General features: G+C 42.4%; 1 protein-coding gene and 1 long non-coding RNA gene across 14 annotated transcripts in view; one reads left to right on the forward strand and one right to left on the reverse strand.

Moving 5' to 3' along the window:
• Window positions 1–2,635: 2,635 nt before the first annotated feature.
• On the reverse strand, window positions 2,636–3,779 carry LOC307211523. The gene is made up of 2 exons (XR_013836503.1): window positions 3,557–3,779; window positions 2,636–3,215 (listed from the first exon to the last, which is right to left on the reverse strand). It is a non-coding gene; the product is annotated as an uncharacterized lncRNA (long non-coding RNA).
• A 1,520-nt stretch (window positions 3,780–5,299) lies between these two features.
• TCF7 (transcription factor 7) overlaps window positions 5,300–19,827 on the forward strand; it is a 117,861-nt gene continuing 103,333 nt past the window's right edge. For 4 of the 13 annotated variants that reach the window (XR_013836476.1, XM_079968122.1, XM_079968128.1 and 1 more), the window contains exons 1-3: window positions 5,647–6,212; window positions 6,441–6,507; window positions 7,399–7,505. Coding sequence is in view for 11 of the 13 variants with exons in the window: in XM_079968122.1 (XP_079824248.1) it covers window positions 5,922–6,212; window positions 6,441–6,507; window positions 7,399–7,505 (465 nt within the window). In the remaining 2 variants the exon portion in view is untranslated. Of the gene's footprint in view, window positions 6,213–6,440; window positions 6,508–7,398; window positions 7,506–14,873; window positions 14,952–19,827 lie in introns of those variants that run through there. The other 9 variants (XM_079968130.1, XM_079968125.1, XM_079968131.1 and 6 more) reach the window with 8 other exon arrangements.

Consider the following 19,827-nt stretch of genomic DNA (forward strand, 5'->3'; position numbering starts at 1 on the left):
AGTATCACATTGTAGTGCTGTGGATCAGCATCAATATTTCTTTGCCATCTGCCTTTTTTATCTTAAACTCACCACCCTGATACCTTCACTGATGCACACGTGCTTGTTCTCTTATAAATGCCATCTAAATGGTTCCAGATTTCCCACGCCTAACAGGTTAAATAATGGTGCAGACCAAAAAATTACAGAGACTCCCAGTATCAGCAAAACTGCTTAGTTAAAGAAGAAAAGAATTTGCCTTACTTATTTTGTGTCTCCAAGCACCATTTACAGTCAAAATGTTACGAGACAAGTAGTCGGTCACTCTTAAGCATATCCAGCAACAGCTGTCCTCTTTTTAATGTTTGAGGAAGAAGAAGGAGATAAGCCATGCCAAAGGAACAAAGACATCAGAAATTGTTTTGTTTTGTTTAAATTCATAGTTGGCAGCACAGTCTCCAAATTATTAAAGTGGAAAAGCTAGATTTATTTAAATCACCTATGCAAGTCAGACAATGTAATGAAGATATTTAGTGCCAAACTGGTTCTTTGGGACTTTTTCCATACAAATAATACAAATCAGCCTCTGACGTTCCATGCAGATATGATCTGACAAATGCTCCAAGCTCCTTGTTTTACTTTGATGTTGCTCCAATAAGATATCCAAGAGTTGGTTTTTCTTTTTTCTTTTTTTCCCAAGTGTAACCATTTTTATTTTGGACTATGCACGTTAGACATTAATTAACGTTATATGTTTCATGTCTAAAGGATTCATTCTGTTAAAGTGATTTAAATCCCATGCTTATGTTATTTCAAATTTGGATATTAAGACTGTAATCCTGGGATGGGGACCCTTTGGCTCTCCAGATGTTGCTGAACTCCAGCTTGCATCAACCCCAACCAGCAACATCTGAAGGGTCACAGGTTCCCCACCTTTGCTGTAATCTTATTGCAGTTTACCTGGGAGTAAGCCCCATTGAACTCAGTGGGACTTACTGCTGAACAGACATGCATAAGATTGTGCAGTAAGACCATTTTGATCATGGGGTAATCCACAAATCCATTGCTCTAAAGCAGCTCCACGGGTGTCAACAAAGCATTCATGTTACATTGCTTTCCTGCATTACATTTGTTTGTTTGTTTTTATGGGGGGAAACCTGCATGGGCGTGGTTTACAAGAACACTCCCATGCAATTAATTCATTAACAAGAGAAGCAGCTCTCAAGGATGCTGCTGCATTTGTTCAAACTAGCACACTGTGTTGAGAATCCAGACAAATAAAATGGACAATCTTTATTGTTCCAGTTTCTTAATTCCCAACCTTGCCACATGCCCACCTTTCATAACATAGCAATCTAGCTGCACTGTACATAATAGAAGTCAAGTCGTTGAGCAGAAGTTTACTCAAGAGTAAAACTCAGTGTGTTTCACCTAAGCTTGGAATCTTGGGATTTACTTCCAAAAAAACAAGTTCAGGATTGCACTGTTAACTGCAGAATCACCCTAAGCATTTGGACACTTGTGCAGGGGGTGGGGCTCCAGTGCTGTGTGTTTCCAGCATTGATCCTGTCTCTTCCATGTCTTACACTATGTGCACATTACAGTTTAGTGCACATTGTGTGCTGTTGGTTTTTTTACTGCTTCCTAATTGAACCTGCACATTCTTCACTCCTACTCTCTCCTCCCCTTCCCCAAGCTGCTTCTTTGGCTGCCAGAAACTGGGTTTTTTTTGTTTTTGTTGGGGGGGGGCACATATGACTGCCCAAAGGATGGGGCTTGTCCAGCTTTAACTTTCTCAAAACTTTCAAGACACCTTCTGTGATTATGATGCATCCTCAGCCTTCTCTTTGAAGCCAAGTGATTTGGGAATTAAAGCTTTCTTAGATGCTTGTTTTTATTTTCATTTTTTTTGCTTGCCAAATATGTGCCTTGAGTTGGGATAAACATTTTGTAATTCAAGAGCCACTTTGCAGAGGCATGCGGGGGGGGGTCAGATTAATGATAGGTGCTCAGTTTTAGGACTACTTTTAAAACTTATAACTTCCATGTTTTTGCTTGAAGTCCCTCAAAATGCCTGTGCTGACATTATTATTATTAGTAGTAGTAGTAGTAGTAGTACCGTAGTATCGTTATTACTGAAATGGATTATTCAAGTTCATTTTCCCTTTGTCTCCCCTTGAATATAAACTGGCTTTATCTATGTTACTTGGGGTCTTCAGTCTATTAGATCTGTGTCCACTAGTAATGTGCTGGATAAAATATTTGCTCTGTTGGAAGATTATGTGATATTTGTATTCTAAGCCTCACCACAGTGGGTTTCTTTAAATAGAAGCTATACTTTACTCCTAAATTGCTTAAGGCAAAGGAAGCAGAGATGATGTTTATGAATGTTTAAATGCAAATGGAACTGAGAGTGAATGCTATGCTAGCTAACATCAAAGGCTCACCAAAGACTCTGCATTAATGAGCCTCTTTGTTTCCTGGATCACAGATTACAACAGGTTTCCAACTCATTGCCAAGGTTTTATCTCCATTTGGGAGGGCTGTAAATCTCAGACGACTCCCCCCCCCCCCCCCCGCACACACCAGACACACACACACACCCCAAGAGAATCGTCTGAAAACGAGGAGGGAGAGAAGTAGCATTTTTTAAAAAAATTCTACCATCTCGTTTCCTTTTGACTACAAACCGAACTACAGTATGTGAAACAGCGAGGACTTTTCCAACCGTGATGCGGATTAGTCCTGTTTAAAGTGCAAAAAAAATATGTTTCTTTAGCGTGCTTCTTCTGGACGAGACGCACGTCGGAGGCAACCTCGCCAGAAGTCCAAGCAAAAGGGCCACGATTTTTTCTGCCCCACAGAGATCAAGCTCAGCTGCCTCCAAAAACCTGAACTCGCCTTCGCTTACCCCCTTTTAAATGTTTCCTCCGGATAAGTCATTAATCCGACAGAAAGTCGACCCCTTGTCCATCTCCTCCACCCCACCCCGCCCCAAAAAGAAGCCCTCAAAAGAATTTTGATATATTGGCTTTATTTTATTTCGGAACTTTTATTTCTAAAATTCCTTTTCCACAGCTGAGCACGACCTTTTCACAGAGCGGAGGTGCTGGAGGTAATTGAGGTGTTGAAACTGACAATTACGTGCTATGTTGCGTGGTAGGAAGACCCATTTGCGTGGAGCCATTCAAACCGGAGACGGAAGATCTGCAAGGCTCAGCGCGGCCCTACCCAGCCTCGGAGAGAGAGACAGAGAGAGATTTGCATTCGCTGCTGTTTGAAAGCCTTCCTGCCTACAGGAATGTCTGATATAGAAATGATCTGGAAGAAACTATTTCTCTTCAAAACTACCAAAACATTTGGTGCCCCCACCCCCACATCTCCTCCTAATAACTCCCCAAACTGGAGCGTCTGGTATTTTGGAAACTCTGGCAAAGAACATAGGTTTAACTTCACGTATCCCCACCCTGCAGGCAAATGGGGAAACCCATAATATGTTGAAATTCAGCGTTAACGTCTGTATTTTGGAAGGGAATCGCGCTAGCGTAACAGTGCAATCCTAAGCATGCCTACTCACAAGTAAGTCCCAGTAAGTTCAATTACTATTTCTGAGGGGTGGAGAAAAGTGGCCCAAAGTGGCTTAAAAAAACAAACCAAAACCGAGTGTAACAGGAAAAACCAACGAAACCAACGGAACTATAATATTGTAAGCTGTATGTGGACTGTATAAAATACAGTCCCGCCCCACTGAAAGGCCACAAATCCCTAAAGCCAATCGGACTAAGGGCCAAAGGCCACGAAAAAAAGGAAGCTTCTTGGCTCGCGCTTAAAAATAAAGATGGCGCCAGCCCCCCCCCCCCCTTGCCGTGCAATCTGGTGATCTTTTGGAAACCTGCTCCTCAGAGAGGGTGTTGGGGAACTGAAATATTATCGAGATTCTTCCTGATGCCAGTGGAGTTTCTGGAGTAGTGAAGAAGTGCCACAAGGCATCTATAGGCATCAAGGAAATTGGCCTTCATTAAAAATAAAAATAAATCAGTGCAAAATGGGTCCAGATTCGGCAAGTCCTGAGGAAATCAGCAAAAGAAAAGTTGGTGGGAGGAGAGAGAGGGGCAAGGGAGCCGTGACTGGGACACGTCCAGAGCATGGAACTAAGTCCCACTTGGTTCCAATCTACAAGAAAAAATGTGCATTAAAAAAACCAAAAAGAAGTAGAAGAAAAAGAAAAAATGTGCATAGGATTGCAGGCTTGGCTGGGGGGGGGGAATCGGAAGCCTCCTTAATCAAATCCCTGTGTTGAGATTTCATGTTGTTTTGTGTTTAATCTTAAAAACCCTTGTTAAGTTCTGATTCTTCATTAGGGCAATAAAATGCAACATAGTAAAGACAAATGAGGCTGCAGTCCTGCTCACACCTGTATGAAATCTTGTGCCTTTAGAAGGAATTTGACTTCCAACTACTGTGCTTGTGCCTTAGGATCTGTTGGCAAGACAGGTGTGGTTTTCTGAGAGGATCGGTGCACTTTTTGTGAATATTAGTTTAAAGGATCTGATTTCTATCCAAAGGACCCACTAACCGGGACATCTTGTGTCTAACTACTTGGAAGTAAAACTGGAGAGGGGGCAATGGAGGTTACGCCCAAGTCACAGCGCAATCCTAACCAAGTCTACTCAGAAGTAAGTCCTATTGAATTCAAGTGGGGTTAGGATCACAGCCTTGCAGCGCAATGCTCATTTTCTCAGAAGTACGGTAAATCCTACGCAGTTCAATGCGGCTTTGTTCCCTTGGCAGTGTGTTTAGGATTGCAGCCTTAATAAACATGAAAGTTTGAAATATGGAAGCATTGAGTTCGATAGGAATTCGAAGCGATCGAAGGGGGGGGGAATCCGATTTATACTATATATGGTTCTTAATGATGGTGATGATGATAAGCATTGCCGTTAGCTTGCCCGGGGCAATTTCTATCATTACTATCATATTAAAAGGGTCGGTATCGGCAACTAGCAAGAAATTGTGCAGCCCCGCCCCCTTTCATTTGATTGATGACTTGCCCTATCACAGGGGATTCATTTCGCACAGATTTCATCAGATCCAACCTGCGTGTTTATCCAGAAGTTAACTCCCACTGAGGTCAATGGGACCTGTTCCACAGTAAATTTGGAGAAAGCGCACACGTGTGTTTGTGTATGTATAGATATAGTGATGGGCGCTTCATTAGAAGACAAAAAAGCCTCTTTTGCTGCTGCTGTAGCATATGGGAAGTGGCACCTTCTTCCTGACCCCCCACCCCACCCCACCCCTAGAAGTGAGGCGGGCTTTGCATGCCTGTAATGGGGCATCTCTCCCGGAGCGGGCTTGCAAGAGGAGACGGGCGCTGTCTCTTTAAGGCCAGAGCGCGTCGCGAGGAACAGAGCCTCGCCAACCCCTCCCCGCCGCTGTCAATCACCCGGCGGCTGCTTTGATGTCGAAAGCCTTTGGCTGGGGCTCTCTCCCTGGCTCGCGCACTTACGAGCGCTCACTCTCTCGGGCGCTCCGTGCCTTTCCCAGCAGAAGCCTCTGGCGCTGCCGTCGCCGGTTTCTCGCCCAGGCAGGGCTGGCTGCTGCTACTTAGTCAAACTTTCCTGGGGCTGGGAGGGAGGGACGAAGCAGACACGGGGAGAAGAGGAAGAGGAGGAGGTGCGGGCTGGTCGCTGCTTTAATCCCTCCGATTGTCTGGGTCTCCCCTCGAGTTGCCGGCAGATTCCCTTAAAAGTAAGGAGAGAGGGCTGCTCTCCTCGAGGGGCGCAGAGACCAGGAGCTGTATTTCAAAGCGTCCCCTCCTCCTCTCCACGCCCGGCCTTTAATATATATCTGTAAATCCCCCAGTCGCCTTCCCGGACCAAGAAGTTCTCTTGCTGGTGGCGTGGCTCGGGCTGGGGGGGTGGGAAAGAAGGAGAGAGAAAATGCCCCAGCTCAACAGCGGCGGAGGCGATGACTTGGGAGCCAATGACGAGATGCTCGCCTTTAAGGACGAAGGCGAGCAAGAGGAGAAGATCCAGGCCAACGTCTTCACCGAGGGGGATCTGGCTGACCTCAAGTCATCGCTGGTGAATGAGTCCGAAAGCACCGGCGGCGGCGGCGGCGGCGGCGGGGAAGGAGGCGGCGGCGGCGGCACCGGTAGCAGCAGCACCAGCAGCAGCCAGACTTCTAACGGCGCGGCCACAGTGGCGACAACAGCAGTAGCCCATTCCGAGGTGAGAGAGGGAGACCCTCGCCACTCCGCATCACAAAGGGCTTTCTGCCCCTCCGCCACCTTTTCATTCCCCCTGGTTATTACAAGGAGCTATAAGCAGGGGGAATGAGCAATACAATATATATATATATATATATATATATATATATATATATATATATATAAACTTTTTTAAAAGACATGTTTCCATCCAACTCTGATCACCCTTCTCTTTTTGCTTTCCACACAGGCCATCAGGCGCTTGCAGGATCCTCAGAGGGTCTATCAGGAGAAACTCCCGGATCACATGGAGGATGGTCAGTTTCGGAATCCATTCATTCTGCCTTTTCTTTCTCTCTCTCCCCTTTTCACATGCTGAACTCAGGAGAGGATGGGGAGCGTGGGAGGAGCTGGGGGAGTTGGCGGCAGGAGAAAAACCATCTTTCTGTTAAATCAAAGCAGTAAAAATAAAAAAAAATCAAGGGAGGGAGGGACTTTGATTTGGTAGTTGAAGCCCTTAGCTGCTAAGCTACCAAACAGCACAAGCCATTGAAACTTAATATGTAACAATCTCCTCCCCACCCCCACCCTGCCACCCCCAACTTGCTCATAACTGAAATATGATTAATATATGTAATACCAGGGATGGAGGAACCCAAGGCGGACTGGGGAGGGAGGCAAGCAGAGGTCCGTCTGAGCACTCCTAATCCAAGTCTGCATCTCTCAAACTGATCAGCTCTGGGTCTGGAGTACCTGGATTGGGAATTGTCTGAGGACCTCCTGGAGGAGGGGCAGACCTGGTACAAATACCTGGAACAGAGCTTGGTAACAGATTGAGGGATACACATCTCTTTCCTCACTCATCAAAACTCTGGGAAACCTGCTGCTGTATTGTCAGATCAGGCAAGGTGGAGGGCGGTGATAACTTTGACACCAAGCTTGTTATTCAGATTATTTGTGGCTTTTTGTTTTGTTTCTGTCGCTACCAAAGAAGTCAGGATTTTGGGTTGATGTGTGCTAGCGAAGGGGAAATGAACTTCAGGTGGAGGAGTGGTTCTGCAAAGATGCACATAATCAAAGGAGAGTTGTTGTTTTAAAACATGCAGTTACACAGAGATGCAGTGGTGCTTCTTGTCGTAAGGCAAGGATGAATGGAGTGGGAATTGGTTGTAAGACAAAGTCCTAATGTTAAACTTTTATTTTAACAGGCTTAAAACATCAGGACCCAGGGATGTATAAAGGATCTTCTTACTCTGGATACCCTTTCCTAATGCTCTCAGATGCTTACCTGCCAAATGGATCTATGTCACCTTTGGTGAGTTCTCTTCGTTTTGTAAAGTTTTCTAATATTTCACATTGTTATGCTTACATTAGAATACAGTAGTGACAACAGTCTTAGTCTCTATATCTTATGCTTTTTTCAGTATAGAAAATGGTAAAGAACACACAAGAATGGTCTAATTAAAAGTGATAACCTGCTTCTTGAATATATATGGTTTTTAACAACATATGGAAATCCCAGATTTTTCTCTCCATTAAGTTTTAATCCAAGTAAACTCTAGAACTGAGTATTTCTCAAATCAATGTGACTTCTTTGTAAATATATTTAGGACTGGAGTTTTCATTCATGAATGCATGCATGGGTATAGAGACTGGAGTAATGTACATTCAGAGGTATTACAGTGAATCTACTTGATTCAATGGGAGCTGCTGCCTTGTGTCTAGGAGTACTGCCTTAGTTGTCACTTTTACTTCCCCCTATTCTCTTTGCACAAGTAAATTAGTTCTGAAATTATTGCAAGGAGGCAAACATTTTGTTGGAAGGAAATTTTCATACTGAAAGATCTAGTGACAGACTTTCCTTGTTTGCATACAGATGCATGATGTAGGAACCCTTAGTTTAAGTGCACTGTACTCTGCATACCTTGTAACAAATCAGTTTGTTTGCTTTTTAACAAATAAACAATTACTCTTAAAGCTACATTTTTCTAATAGTGGCAAAGCTAAGACTACAGTACCTAACCATCAGTAGACTGGAACCAGATGGATACTGGTACAAATGAGAGCAAGACCTGCCTAAATACACACACACACACACACACACACACACACACACATACATAGATATATATATATATGCAGTGGAGTTTTGGAACTCTGCTATGGATAGTGGCAAAAATATGACAACAGAGTCCCTACATTTTTGTCTCTCTCTTTTTTCTTTAGTATTCACTGAAAATTCACTGAAAATTATTTTGTTAAATTTAGGACTTGCAATAATTTATATGCAGAAAAAGTCAGACTAAATAAACCAGTGCTATATGAAGTGGTGATGCTTTTGGTGTGCTGGGAAACAATCCTAGCAGTATGTCAGTATTTGGCTCTTGTGTGCATCCTCTCAAATAATTTAAAATATTGCAAGTATTAGGCTGTGAACTTATGCCTACTCATTTGGAAGTAGGTACTATAAATGGCAGAGGGACTCTGTTCGACAGAGATGTGTTTGGGATTGGCATGTTTTGAGCATCTTGACTGCAGGAAGGCGGTGGCAGTTAGTATTATTTTTGGTTTCACTTTTTTTCTTTTGTAAAGGTAAAGATCAGTTGAATAAATATTTTTCTGTTTTCCTGCTTTGTTTTCGTCATGTTGCTTCAAGTACTTTATAAGCCTCTTGTGACAATCAAATACGATCTCCTTTTACACACGGCAACTTTCAGTTGAGCTTACTTAAAAATATTATGTTTAAGACTGGGATGACAGTACTATGACCTGCAGTATGCACCTATGTATGTATGATTGGAAGTATATCCCATTGGGTTCAGTGGGGCTTCCTACTGGCGTACAGCCACAAGTTTATACAAGTTTGCTGGGTGGGAGGGGGGCTGTAGCCCTCAGCTTTGCAAGCAGAAAGTGCCAGATTCAGTAGGGCTGAGAGTCCTGCCTGGAATCTTGGAGAGCTGCTTCCAGTCTGTCTGAGCTGGACCATTGATCTGATCCCATATAAAGCAGCTTCCGATGTTCCTACTTAAGAGTAAGTTTCATTTCTGAAAATGGGACTTCTAAGCAGATCTGTCTCAAGATTGCACTATAAATGTAGTTTGCACTATAAATTTTTTTTTGCTTTTGAAATAAAACTTGACTGCATTTGGAGGAGGAGAGCAGGCATTGGATTGTGTTGCTGTTTTGCTCCCTACCCCCTCTTTCTATTGCTTACAGCCCCCAGAGGCCAAGTGTCTAGCTGTATAGTCATGGGACTCTACATACTCATCTCTTACAATAGCCAAGTCGGGAAACAATTGCTTTCCATTAGGTCGGTAAACTTGTTTGGGTTTAGTTGAGCGTACAATCAGCACTGTCTGATATTGAACTTACAATGGGCAGGCCAGTTTCTTAGACAGCTTGTGCCTGAGATAGCTGTGTGTGTTTGTGGGTTTCTATTCAGCAGTAGTTTAGATGAAACAATGCTTTCAGTGTCTGAAGGAAGAATTCTAGTAGAATTCTAGGTAGTTGTCAGGAAATGGTCCCAAGTCTTGGTGGTAGAAAATGTACCTGAAGTGACTTTCCCACAGAAAGAGAAAAATGATTGGGTGAAACCCATGGTACATCTCAGGCCGAATGCAAGATCTTGATAGATTCAAACATTTTTCTTGACAAATGGGAGATGTCTCCAGGAAGCGTACAAGCAGGGCAAGAAGGGAATAGCCTCTCCCCATTGGTTGTTCCCATCAATAACTGGTGTGCTGCCTGTTCCAGATGAAGTCTTCATTTTGTTTTCATGACTGGCAGCTGTCACCAGACCATTACTTCCTGAATTTGCCTGATTTCCTATCTTGGCCGGTAGCCATTCTTGTGGAAGCAAGGTCCTGGTTATGTTATAAAATAAGAGAGTAATTTATCCTTCTCCACTCCATGCATAACCTCTATAATACGTCTCTGGCAATTTTCCCCATCACCCAAAGAAAACACCTTAAACTTAGTGCTGTACCTGCCTACTTGGGAGTGAGCCCCATTCAACTCAATGGGACATCTTTCTCCATCCTGGAGAAACTTGCTCCAGTTTCTTAATCATTTTGGTTACCTTTTTCTGTACCTTTCCAAGCTCTAAGGTACTTGTTTTGCAGATAGCACTGTAAACAAAACAAAAAGGACAAACTTTTTTCCCCTTGTAAAAAGGGTTTCGAACAGTTGCTTTCCAACAAGGATCAAAGTAAGTTTTGCCATGAAAGAATGTAAATGCTGCTATTTAGTAATAAGAATCTTATTCCAGACAAAGAAAGAAAATTACTAGTGTGAGTTCTAAGAACAAAGGGGAATGTCTGTCAATGAAAATCACAGCATTCTCTCTCCTTAGCCTGCTACAAATGTAACTAGACAGTTTAACTTAATCCCACAGGAGGTGTGAGCGGTTCTCTCCCTTTCCACAATAAATAAATAAATAATGGGAGTTGAAAACAAAATGGTATCCGAAATAGAATTGGCAAATGTGCATCTGCGTGAAATGAAAACAAGCTCGGGCGGCTCAGTTCATAAAGATGCTGGGCTTCATCTTGGAAACAGAAACTGGATCCTGCTGCTGTGCGGAGATGCAGACATACACGTGCAAGCCTGCCTAAGATGTGTTCAGGGCATTCCAAGCTAAGAATGCTGCTTCTCACCTTTTACAGTGGGTAGCAGCGTTTGGACTGGGACCAAAAGCTGCTTTGCTATCCCCTTGCTAATGCTCAACAACAAGTGATTGGCTCCTCTACAAGTGACAGCACGGATCACTAGCTAGTTACAGGAGCTCTGCTCATGCAATCATTAGTGCTGGATGGCGCAGGTTTTCATGCTCCAGAACCTTTTGCTTTTACTGTGGAGCTAGTCTACATTTAGACTGGCTTCTGTGTATTAGGGTAACTGCATGCAAGCAAAGGTGCTGGCTTGGGCATACCTGAAATTCTAGAATTTCCTGAAGGGTAGTGTCTGGTTTTAAAGAGAACGTTTTTAATATTTTCTAATAACTGGAAGGGAAATAATAGCACCAGTTCCAAAACACAGAAAAGGGGGAAGGATCCAGCTTTGCAATGTTTTGTTAAGTTTTACGAGTCAAAATTAAAAACCCTTGAAGCTGCCTGCTATCACAGGTGACCCTTAAAGAGAGGAACATTTTGCTTAAAAGTGCAAAGGATATAATGGTAACAGTTGCTAATTTTAGTGGATATCAGGACATTGGTAGTTTAGAAATGAAAACTACAGAAGAAATAAGCCTCAATGAAGCAGTAAAACTTTTTATAGCTTGTTAAAGTGCTACCAGTTCATTTTTATTTTGATTGATCCTTGGTATATGTCTCTTTAACTACAAGGAGAGTGTTTCAGGGTCATATCCTTAATATTTGGTCCATTACTGAGTGGTTCACAGATCCCTCTCACACCAGGCCAAAAATTCACACAGTGAAAATACTGGCAAAATATAGCATTAACAACAACAAATTAAGATCTAAAGGAGCTTTAGCATTCAGTTGTTTTAGTTCACTGGTAATGTTAATATAGAAAAAAAATAAGGCTGCAATCCTAAACAAGGGACAGTGGGATTGACAGCATCATGGACTGGACTGTTCATGGGAGTTTATTTTGCTAGCAATAGAAAACTGGAACAGCTATATGAGCAAGAGTACTGCTTGCTTTAGAAATATGGGAGCATTGTCCTCATTACACCTAGTGTAAAGAAAGAAAAGGAAAACAAGGAAAGGGGAAACTTACATTAAAAAACAAACTACAAAAAGAGATAATGAAGGTCTCATTACCGGTACATTTTAATGAGCAGGATTCAATGTTGGTCTGATTGATGGGACAGAAGTACAGGCATGAGCAAACAAATACATGAAAATACAGAGGTTTCTTAGAGCACCCTTGTATGTTATGTGGAAATATCACTTGCGCTTTCTGCTTCACCACTTCCACATAATATGTGACATTGGCCTTAAAACATTGCTAACTACTGAAACGTGCAACAGCAGGACCGGATAGAGCAGAGTCTAGTTCTTCTTTGTGGGATCTGTGCCATACTGCTTTTCAAAATTTCTGGCACAGCAGAAGCCCAATACTTACTGGTTTAAACTGTATATTGTTTCTTTTGGAATATTACTTGTTTCCTTTTTAAAAATAATTTTTAAAAGTTTTTTTTTAAGCACATTTAAGCACAAGATATGCATTTAGCCCTATGCAAGAGGATGATTTTAACAGTTGCAGAGATCTGTTAGCGGCTTTGATAAAGTGCCTTGATCATACTACTCCCAGTCAGAAGAAGTAGAGTGATGTTAGGCTTATTGACTTGAGCATCTCTGTTTTTTAAACTTGTTTTATTGCTAATTTTGGAATTGGGCATATTTTAACACCTCTTTGGACATGCACACTAAGAAAAACAATGACTCGCTTGTTTCTTATTTAGGTAAACCACAGAAATAAGAGGTATGGTAAGGTAAGGTAAAGGTAAAGGGACCCCTCACCGTTAGGTCCAGTCACAGACGACTCTGGGGTTGCGGCGCTCATCTCACTTTACTGGCCAAGGGAGCCGGCGTACAGCTTCCAGTCATGTGGCCAGCATGACTAAGCCGCTTCTGGCGAACCAGAAACGCCGTTTACCTTCCTGCCGGAGCGATACCTATTTATCTACTTGCACTTGATGTGCTTTCGAACTGCTAGGTTGGCACGAGCAGGGATGGTAGGTTAACTCAAATGCCTTTTGTAGCACAAAAGAAATGCCCTAGAGATTAAGAAGCAACAGAAAACCTATGTGTTGATCTATCCTCCTTGCAAACCTCCAAGTGGGAAATGGATTGCCAACTAGTAGAATGTCTAAAACTGTAGCCATAAAAACTGAAATCAATTTACTGTTCTATCCGTTGAAATATTAGTTATTAATGCCCAAAAGATTAGAAGTAAAATTGCAAGGTAACATGTAGCTGTACATGGGTTTTTTATCATGGACTTTGGGGTTATTTTGTATTTATATTGGATTGGATTGGGTTTTCTTCAAAAGTCATAAGCAAACTCTTGCATACCAGTTACATTCAGTTGCTACCAAATTCATTAACTATTTCCATGAGTCTGAAGATCTTGCAGATTTTATCCTACCTTATAAGTGCTTCAAGGCTCATCTAGTCCAACCCCCTGGTTAATAAACATTCCAATATGGCCAACATAACTTAGGTTTAAGGTGCCATTTGGGGCCTAACTTATACAGTGGTACCTCAGGTTACATACGCTTCAGGTTACATACGCTTCAGGTAACAGACTCCGCTAACCCAGAAATAGGGCTTCAGGTTAAGAACTTTGCTTCAGGATAAGAACAGAAATTGTGCTCCGGTGGCGCGGCAGCAGCAGGAGGCCCCATTAGCTAAAGTGGTGCTTCAGGTTAAGAACAGTTTCAGGTTAAGAACGGACCTTCGGAACGAATTAAGTACTTAACCCGAGGTACCACTGTATATCCGAGTTTCTAACACTGCTCTTTGTTCCTCGGCAGCTGTGATATTCTTTGTTGCTTGTGACATTACCTCCTTTCGCATCTGTATCACCAGTGTTCACTTCTCTAGATCCTTTTTCATATAACTTGTTTTCAGGCTTTCCAAATATGTTTAGATGTGATGGTAAGGCTGGACAGGTTTGGTTCAGAGCTTAAATGAGCCTGAAGACTCCGTGGCTATATAGAGAGAAATAAGCTTTAAGTCAGAACATAGTCCCATCACCTCTAGAAAGCTGAAAGATTCTACCTGCGAGACAGTTGCAGTGCCTCTGGTTTTAGTTTATTTCAGTATACGTATGTGTAAGTGCTGAAGATCAGGGCTTGTCTTCAAGGCATTTTGCGGCCTGAGTCAAAGGACAAGATGGTGTGACCCCCACCACCATTCTACATACAGAGCCAACTGGACTCCCAGTTGCACATTACTCTCAGCGTTAAGGATTGGTCAGTGTGCTGCTCTGCAGCTGAGGGCAGCAGGCTTGCTTTGGGGACACAGGACAGACTGTATGGCCCAGACAGCTCTATCCTCCAACAGAGGCAAACTACAGTGGGACTTAAAAATGGTGGGTGGGGCTGCTCCTGCTACTGTCTCCCTACCCCCAGGATTTGCCAACTGTGGCAGTTACCTCACTCTGCCTAATGTTAGTGCCAGTCTTGCCGGAGATTCCCAGCTGAAGCAAATCTGGAGAATTCTAAGGTGAAGGAAAGGGACTACTGAGCTGGCAATTAAGATGGGTGGAGTTCATGAGAAAGGCAACACTGAATCTGGTTTCTGGCCGGGATTCTGCGAACAGAAACACTTGGGGAAACCCGTAAATATAGTAGCCAGTTGATCTACATGAATCAATACCAGCCCTGTAGCACAAGTGGCTTACGGAGCAGGATGCAGGAACAGAGGTAGAGCACACGGGCGGATGAGAAGTAGTAGCTGGGCTGGGGCTGACAGATTATTCCAACGGGGTAAGATTCAGCTAGATATTGATGCCTGCAGATTGATTGGGCACCACTCTTCTAGTAGGGGTACTTCTATTGAATTAAAATTCTAAATAGATTCTCACTTTCCCTTCTTTTCCTGAAATGAGATTACTGTGCATTACCCATGTTTAGTGAAGGGTGTATTATTTCTTGTCAGGGTTTCCTGTAAACATATGTAGGAGGTTGGGATTAATTCTGTAATCCTTCTTTTCTGCTCCCCTTCATATGCCTCCCTCTGGAGCGCTGTTCGAAACTGTCAAGGGTCCTGTTCTGCTAAACCACCAAAGAGTAAGTACTTCAGTTATAATAATGTTTCTCGGGAAGATCAAGGGCATGCAAATCTAGTTTGGCAGCACAGTCCTAAATAGGTTTACTCAGGAGGAAGTCGCACTGAGTTTTACAGGTATTACTCCCTGGTAAGGGTATTTGGGATTGTAACCTGAATGCTGTTATCTCAGCATACATTATAACAGGATCACTTACATAGAAGATTTGTTTCAGTCTTAGCAGGACTATCTGTCAGCAGCAAACGGTGTCTGTGTGTTAGCTGGTATCCGGACATCTGAAGGCATTTCCCCTCAATATTCACACTGCAATGTATAATTTCATCACTAGGAAACTTTTGTTCTTAGCCCGGAGGGGACAAGGGAGCTCATCCACACTGGTGTTTAATGTGGATTTGAAGCTGCTTGTGTCCCTTTTTTTACTTTCTGTGTTTCTGCGATGTCCACATGGTATAACCCTCCCTCAGCTGGCAGCCACATCTCCCCGCACCACAGATAATTTGCAGATAATCTGAGGGAAGACAGTCAAATATACCCACTGTTTTATTTATTAGATTTATATACCACCCTTCATCAAAAGATATCTAGGTGGTTTACAATATAAAAACACAAACAGTATTTACCATATTAAATAATTTTACACCATTATGATATTTGCATGTGCCTTTCCCCTGAAGAATGGATATTTAAACAATACTTCTTTTTTATTTCTAGGATTTTAAACTTGTAATATTTTAATATTGCTTTTCTGTTGGTTTTTGGGGGAGGGGTAGAAGGAAGGTGGCAGTGTTTTACTTTGCTATGTTGCTTCTAACCATGTTTGCACTTGAGGTAGGCACAAGGTACCGTATTTTTTGCACCATAACACTCACTTTTTTCCTCCTAGAAAGTAAGGGGAAATGTCTGTGCGTGTTATGGAGGGAATGCCTACGGGTGGCATGCCTACGGATTTCCTCCTCTAAAAACTACGTGCGTGTTATGGTTGGGTGCGTGTTATAGAGCGAAAAATACGGGTACATTTGTTCTCTTTGCCACCTCAACCCCCATAATCTCTTTCCCTCTAATAACAAACTTGGATGGTTGAGTGCTAACAAGATTTGTGGTTGGATGAATACCCGAGGTATGTTAGAAGTACAAAACATTTTTTTAAAAAAACCCAAAGGGGAACTAAAACAAGAATCCTAAAATGGACCTATGATGATTGAGCATGCTCAGTGACCTCAAGAAGTCACCAACTGGAAAGTGGGGGGAAACAAACAAACATGAGAACGGGGAGAGAAGGGCATTGACTTGTTTGAGGCTTTTACAGAATCTTAGAGGAAGCCATGAATGGAACACTCGTGTTCTGGAAGATGAGGGCTCATTACAGCATTTGGTGGAAGTCTTCCTTGTCTGCTATACCGCTAAGTGTCTGCCCACGTTTCAAAACATAGTTTGACCTTCAATACTATCTGCAGTGTATATATGATAGGTTTAATCCAGCAGCTTTGAAGCTCTGTCTACCCTTACCAGGACCTCTCCTTGAAAGAGATGAAAGAGACAGAGCGATGCTTATTGCAAAAACCAGTGTGGAATGTATCATCATCAAAAGCTAATTTCCCCCCTCAAAATCAACTATAAATCATAAAAGTATATCCTTTTTTAAATGGTACAAATCACTTTAAAACCAAATTGAGGTATCTCGTCAGTAGGTAGGTCTGCCTTTTAGGTGGTTATAAACCTTAAAGGTCAGACATGTTGAAACTTTGATCAGATTAAACTATTCTCCTTTCTATGGCAATATAATTAAGTTGACACCTGAGGGAGTTTTCTGAACATTGTTGCATCTTGCAGCAGGTCGGTAATATACAGCAGCCAAAAGGCTTGAAGAAGCACTTCTATGTTTCTTAATTTTGGAACTGGGTGTGTTAGCTACGGAAATGAGCTGGGGTTTCCCATAGGTATTTGCAGGCCAGACTTGCTCAGCCTCAGTCAACACAAGGACTCCCTTTGGCTTGAACAGGCTGAGGTCAGAGACATCCAGTTTTATGGGTTTAAAATAAACATTTATGATGGAAGGGCAGATTCTGGCTGTGTGTGAGCCATCTTGGGTTCTGTGGGTTTGTGTATTAAGCAAAGGGAAAGTTAATTCCTTCCTTAATACCAAGTGGAAAGCTTGTTCGTGTTCTCTCTCTCCCTCTCCCTCTCTCCCTCCCCAATTGTGTGTTAAAATGCCCACTTTTCCTCTCTGTTATGTGAAATAGCCCTATGTCTTCTTTTTTAAGTGTACATGTCAGAGAACCAGTATCTAGACTGACTTCCCAAAACAGGGTGCATGCACAGAAAAATTGATGCAAGCTCCTTCAGACATTGCTGAGTGCAAATGGATACATCTTTCATCTTCAGTGCATCTCCACTTCTACTGCCACGTATGGCATGTCCCTTACTGTGTTAGAAGAACAGTTATCCATATAATCCATTGGGTAGTTGGTCTCCTCAGGAGCAAGCTAGAAGCAGCATTAATTGTGTGAACACACTTTTCCTGTTATGTCAGTAGCAGCCTCCAGAAGGGTAGGAGGCCACACTGCATCCAGATTGCAGGCGGTGGAAGGGAATTTAGTCCTTTCCGCCTTTGCCATGGTCCAAACAGAAATCACTCACCTGCCCAAAATTTCATTTGGAAACAATTCACCATGGGCACCTATGGAGGCTGCCCACCCAATGTCTATAGCAATTTTTTTTGGGGGGGAGGCATTTTTGTAGTGACCACTGCAAGAGTGGACAGGTTTAAACTCTCCTTTCTCACTCCCCGTGTCCTGATGCTGTAGTTGCTATTTACATAACAATAACTTGCACATTTATGTTCATATGACTCTCATCTAGTTGAGCCTTGGATCTGCCAGTTCTGGATGCTTTGTCCCTTTTCTGGATGCTTTGTCCCTTTACACTTTACACTAGCGTAACATTTCAGAGTGTTCTCACTGAGGTATTGATGACGTTAAGTATGTTTACTTCAATGGAACTTGCTTTTCCAAGACTTCAGGACTTGTCTCCATGAAGTGTGTCTGGCTATTAACCAGAAGGTTTCTGATTCAAATACCGCCCAGGGACAGCTGTGGGCAGGATTGCTGCATAGCAGGGGGTTGGACTAGATGGCCCTTGGGTCCCTTCCAACTGTACAGTTCTATGATTCTGTGATATCCCACCTACTATTTGGAAAACAAGAGCAGTAACTGGCCCTTTAAACCTAGCCGTACTGCTGGTTGATCTCAAATCATATTGCATCGGTTTCTAAAAATGACCTGTATAACATGTGTGGGGGTGGGTATCCAAACAAATAAAAGGGAAATATTTTTACATTCGTTTCCTGTTAATTTGATTGGGAACACTATTCACATTAATAAGAAAACCTTGCTTTTGCAAACCAGCCTTTTGTGCAGCTTCCATACAACTACAGAACTGGTATAACCCTTTATTACACTGTAGCCCCATATAGCCAAGTGCCCTGTGAAATATTTAAAGCATTTATATAATGGGAAAATTGGATATAATTATCATCCTTACAAGGGTTACCATGACATGAATCTATGGAAGATACAAAATAAATGGATGATAGTGAGCACTGGATAATTAAAGTCTGGGTAATGGTGCTCTTATTGCTTTTTCTTTCTTTCTTTCTTTCTTGGCATCTCTGTACACTGAGTACCCTCAAGCAAGTTACTTTCTCTCAGCCTCAGTTCTGCATCTGTAAAATAAGAATAGTAAGGATTAAAAATGGCTCATAGGATGCTGTGCAGATGGATGTGATAAAGACTATAAAGCATTTTGCATATGGAGTACTACAGGTGTGAGTCATAATTCTGTTACTCTTGGTCAATTAAGCACATTATGCATCAAAGAGTCTAGCTATGTATCTCCAGTCAAGATATTTGAATATGCAGTAGTCCAATTTCCCAGCTTTTTTCCTTATGGTAGATTTTGTTTCTTAACCACATTTCTGTCCCATACTATTCTGCCAAGGAGTGCAAGGTGATATAGTCATCTATCATACTGCTTATCACACTGCTTTTCCTGATCCTTTTTATTTTAAGGGGCACTCATGATTATAAGACAGGTCATAATCTTTCTCAGTATCACACCCAGTATAACCTGACGAGCCTCCTTTGTTTTATCCAAGCCACATTTTAACATTCAAAGCCATGGTATAGCATGAAACGCACAAGCTGCAGAGAAACTCAGGCTTGTGCATTCCTTCCCCCTGATCCTTCTACCATCCTCCCACACTTCTGAGTTGAGCGTGGGATCTTTTGCTTCCATTTTTAAGTTATCCACAGTTTGCTCTGTCGTGTGGACTGGAATTGCGATGAACATTAATTATGCTTAGTTTTTAATAAGCCAGCTTCAGAAACTATGGTTTGTTTGAAAAGTTAGTATTTATAACTATTTGTTGCAGCTGACATCATGAGAAAATACGGTTAAGTTAAAGCTTCAGCAGCTGTTGTTAGTGTGCAAGCCAAAAGCTTTTTGCAACTCCTTCCTGCTTGTGCGTGTACAGTGCTGCCAAGCCATGGTGTTGGTGTAACATAGCTTTCCCCTACCTAGTGTCCTCCAGAGATTTTGAGCTACAGCTCTCATCGGACATAGCCAACATGGTTAATGGTTAGGGATAATCAGAGTTGTAGCCCAAAACATTTGGTGGGGCACAGCTTGGGAAGCTGTTCTAGTGTGACATGGCCACCATGTCTCAAAAGATCAGTTTATTTTTTATTTGATGTTATTTCTCTTTTAATCTTTACTTCCTCTAAGGAGGTCAGGGAGTATGAGCCCATTTTACACCCCTACCCATTTTACCCTCATAGCAACATGTGGGATGTGACTGGCTCAAGATTATCCAGTGAGCT

The sequence above is a fragment of the Podarcis cretensis genome, assembly GCF_951804945.1.
Source record: "Podarcis cretensis genome assembly, chromosome: 2".
Taxonomy (NCBI): Eukaryota; Metazoa; Chordata; class Lepidosauria; order Squamata; family Lacertidae; genus Podarcis; species Podarcis cretensis.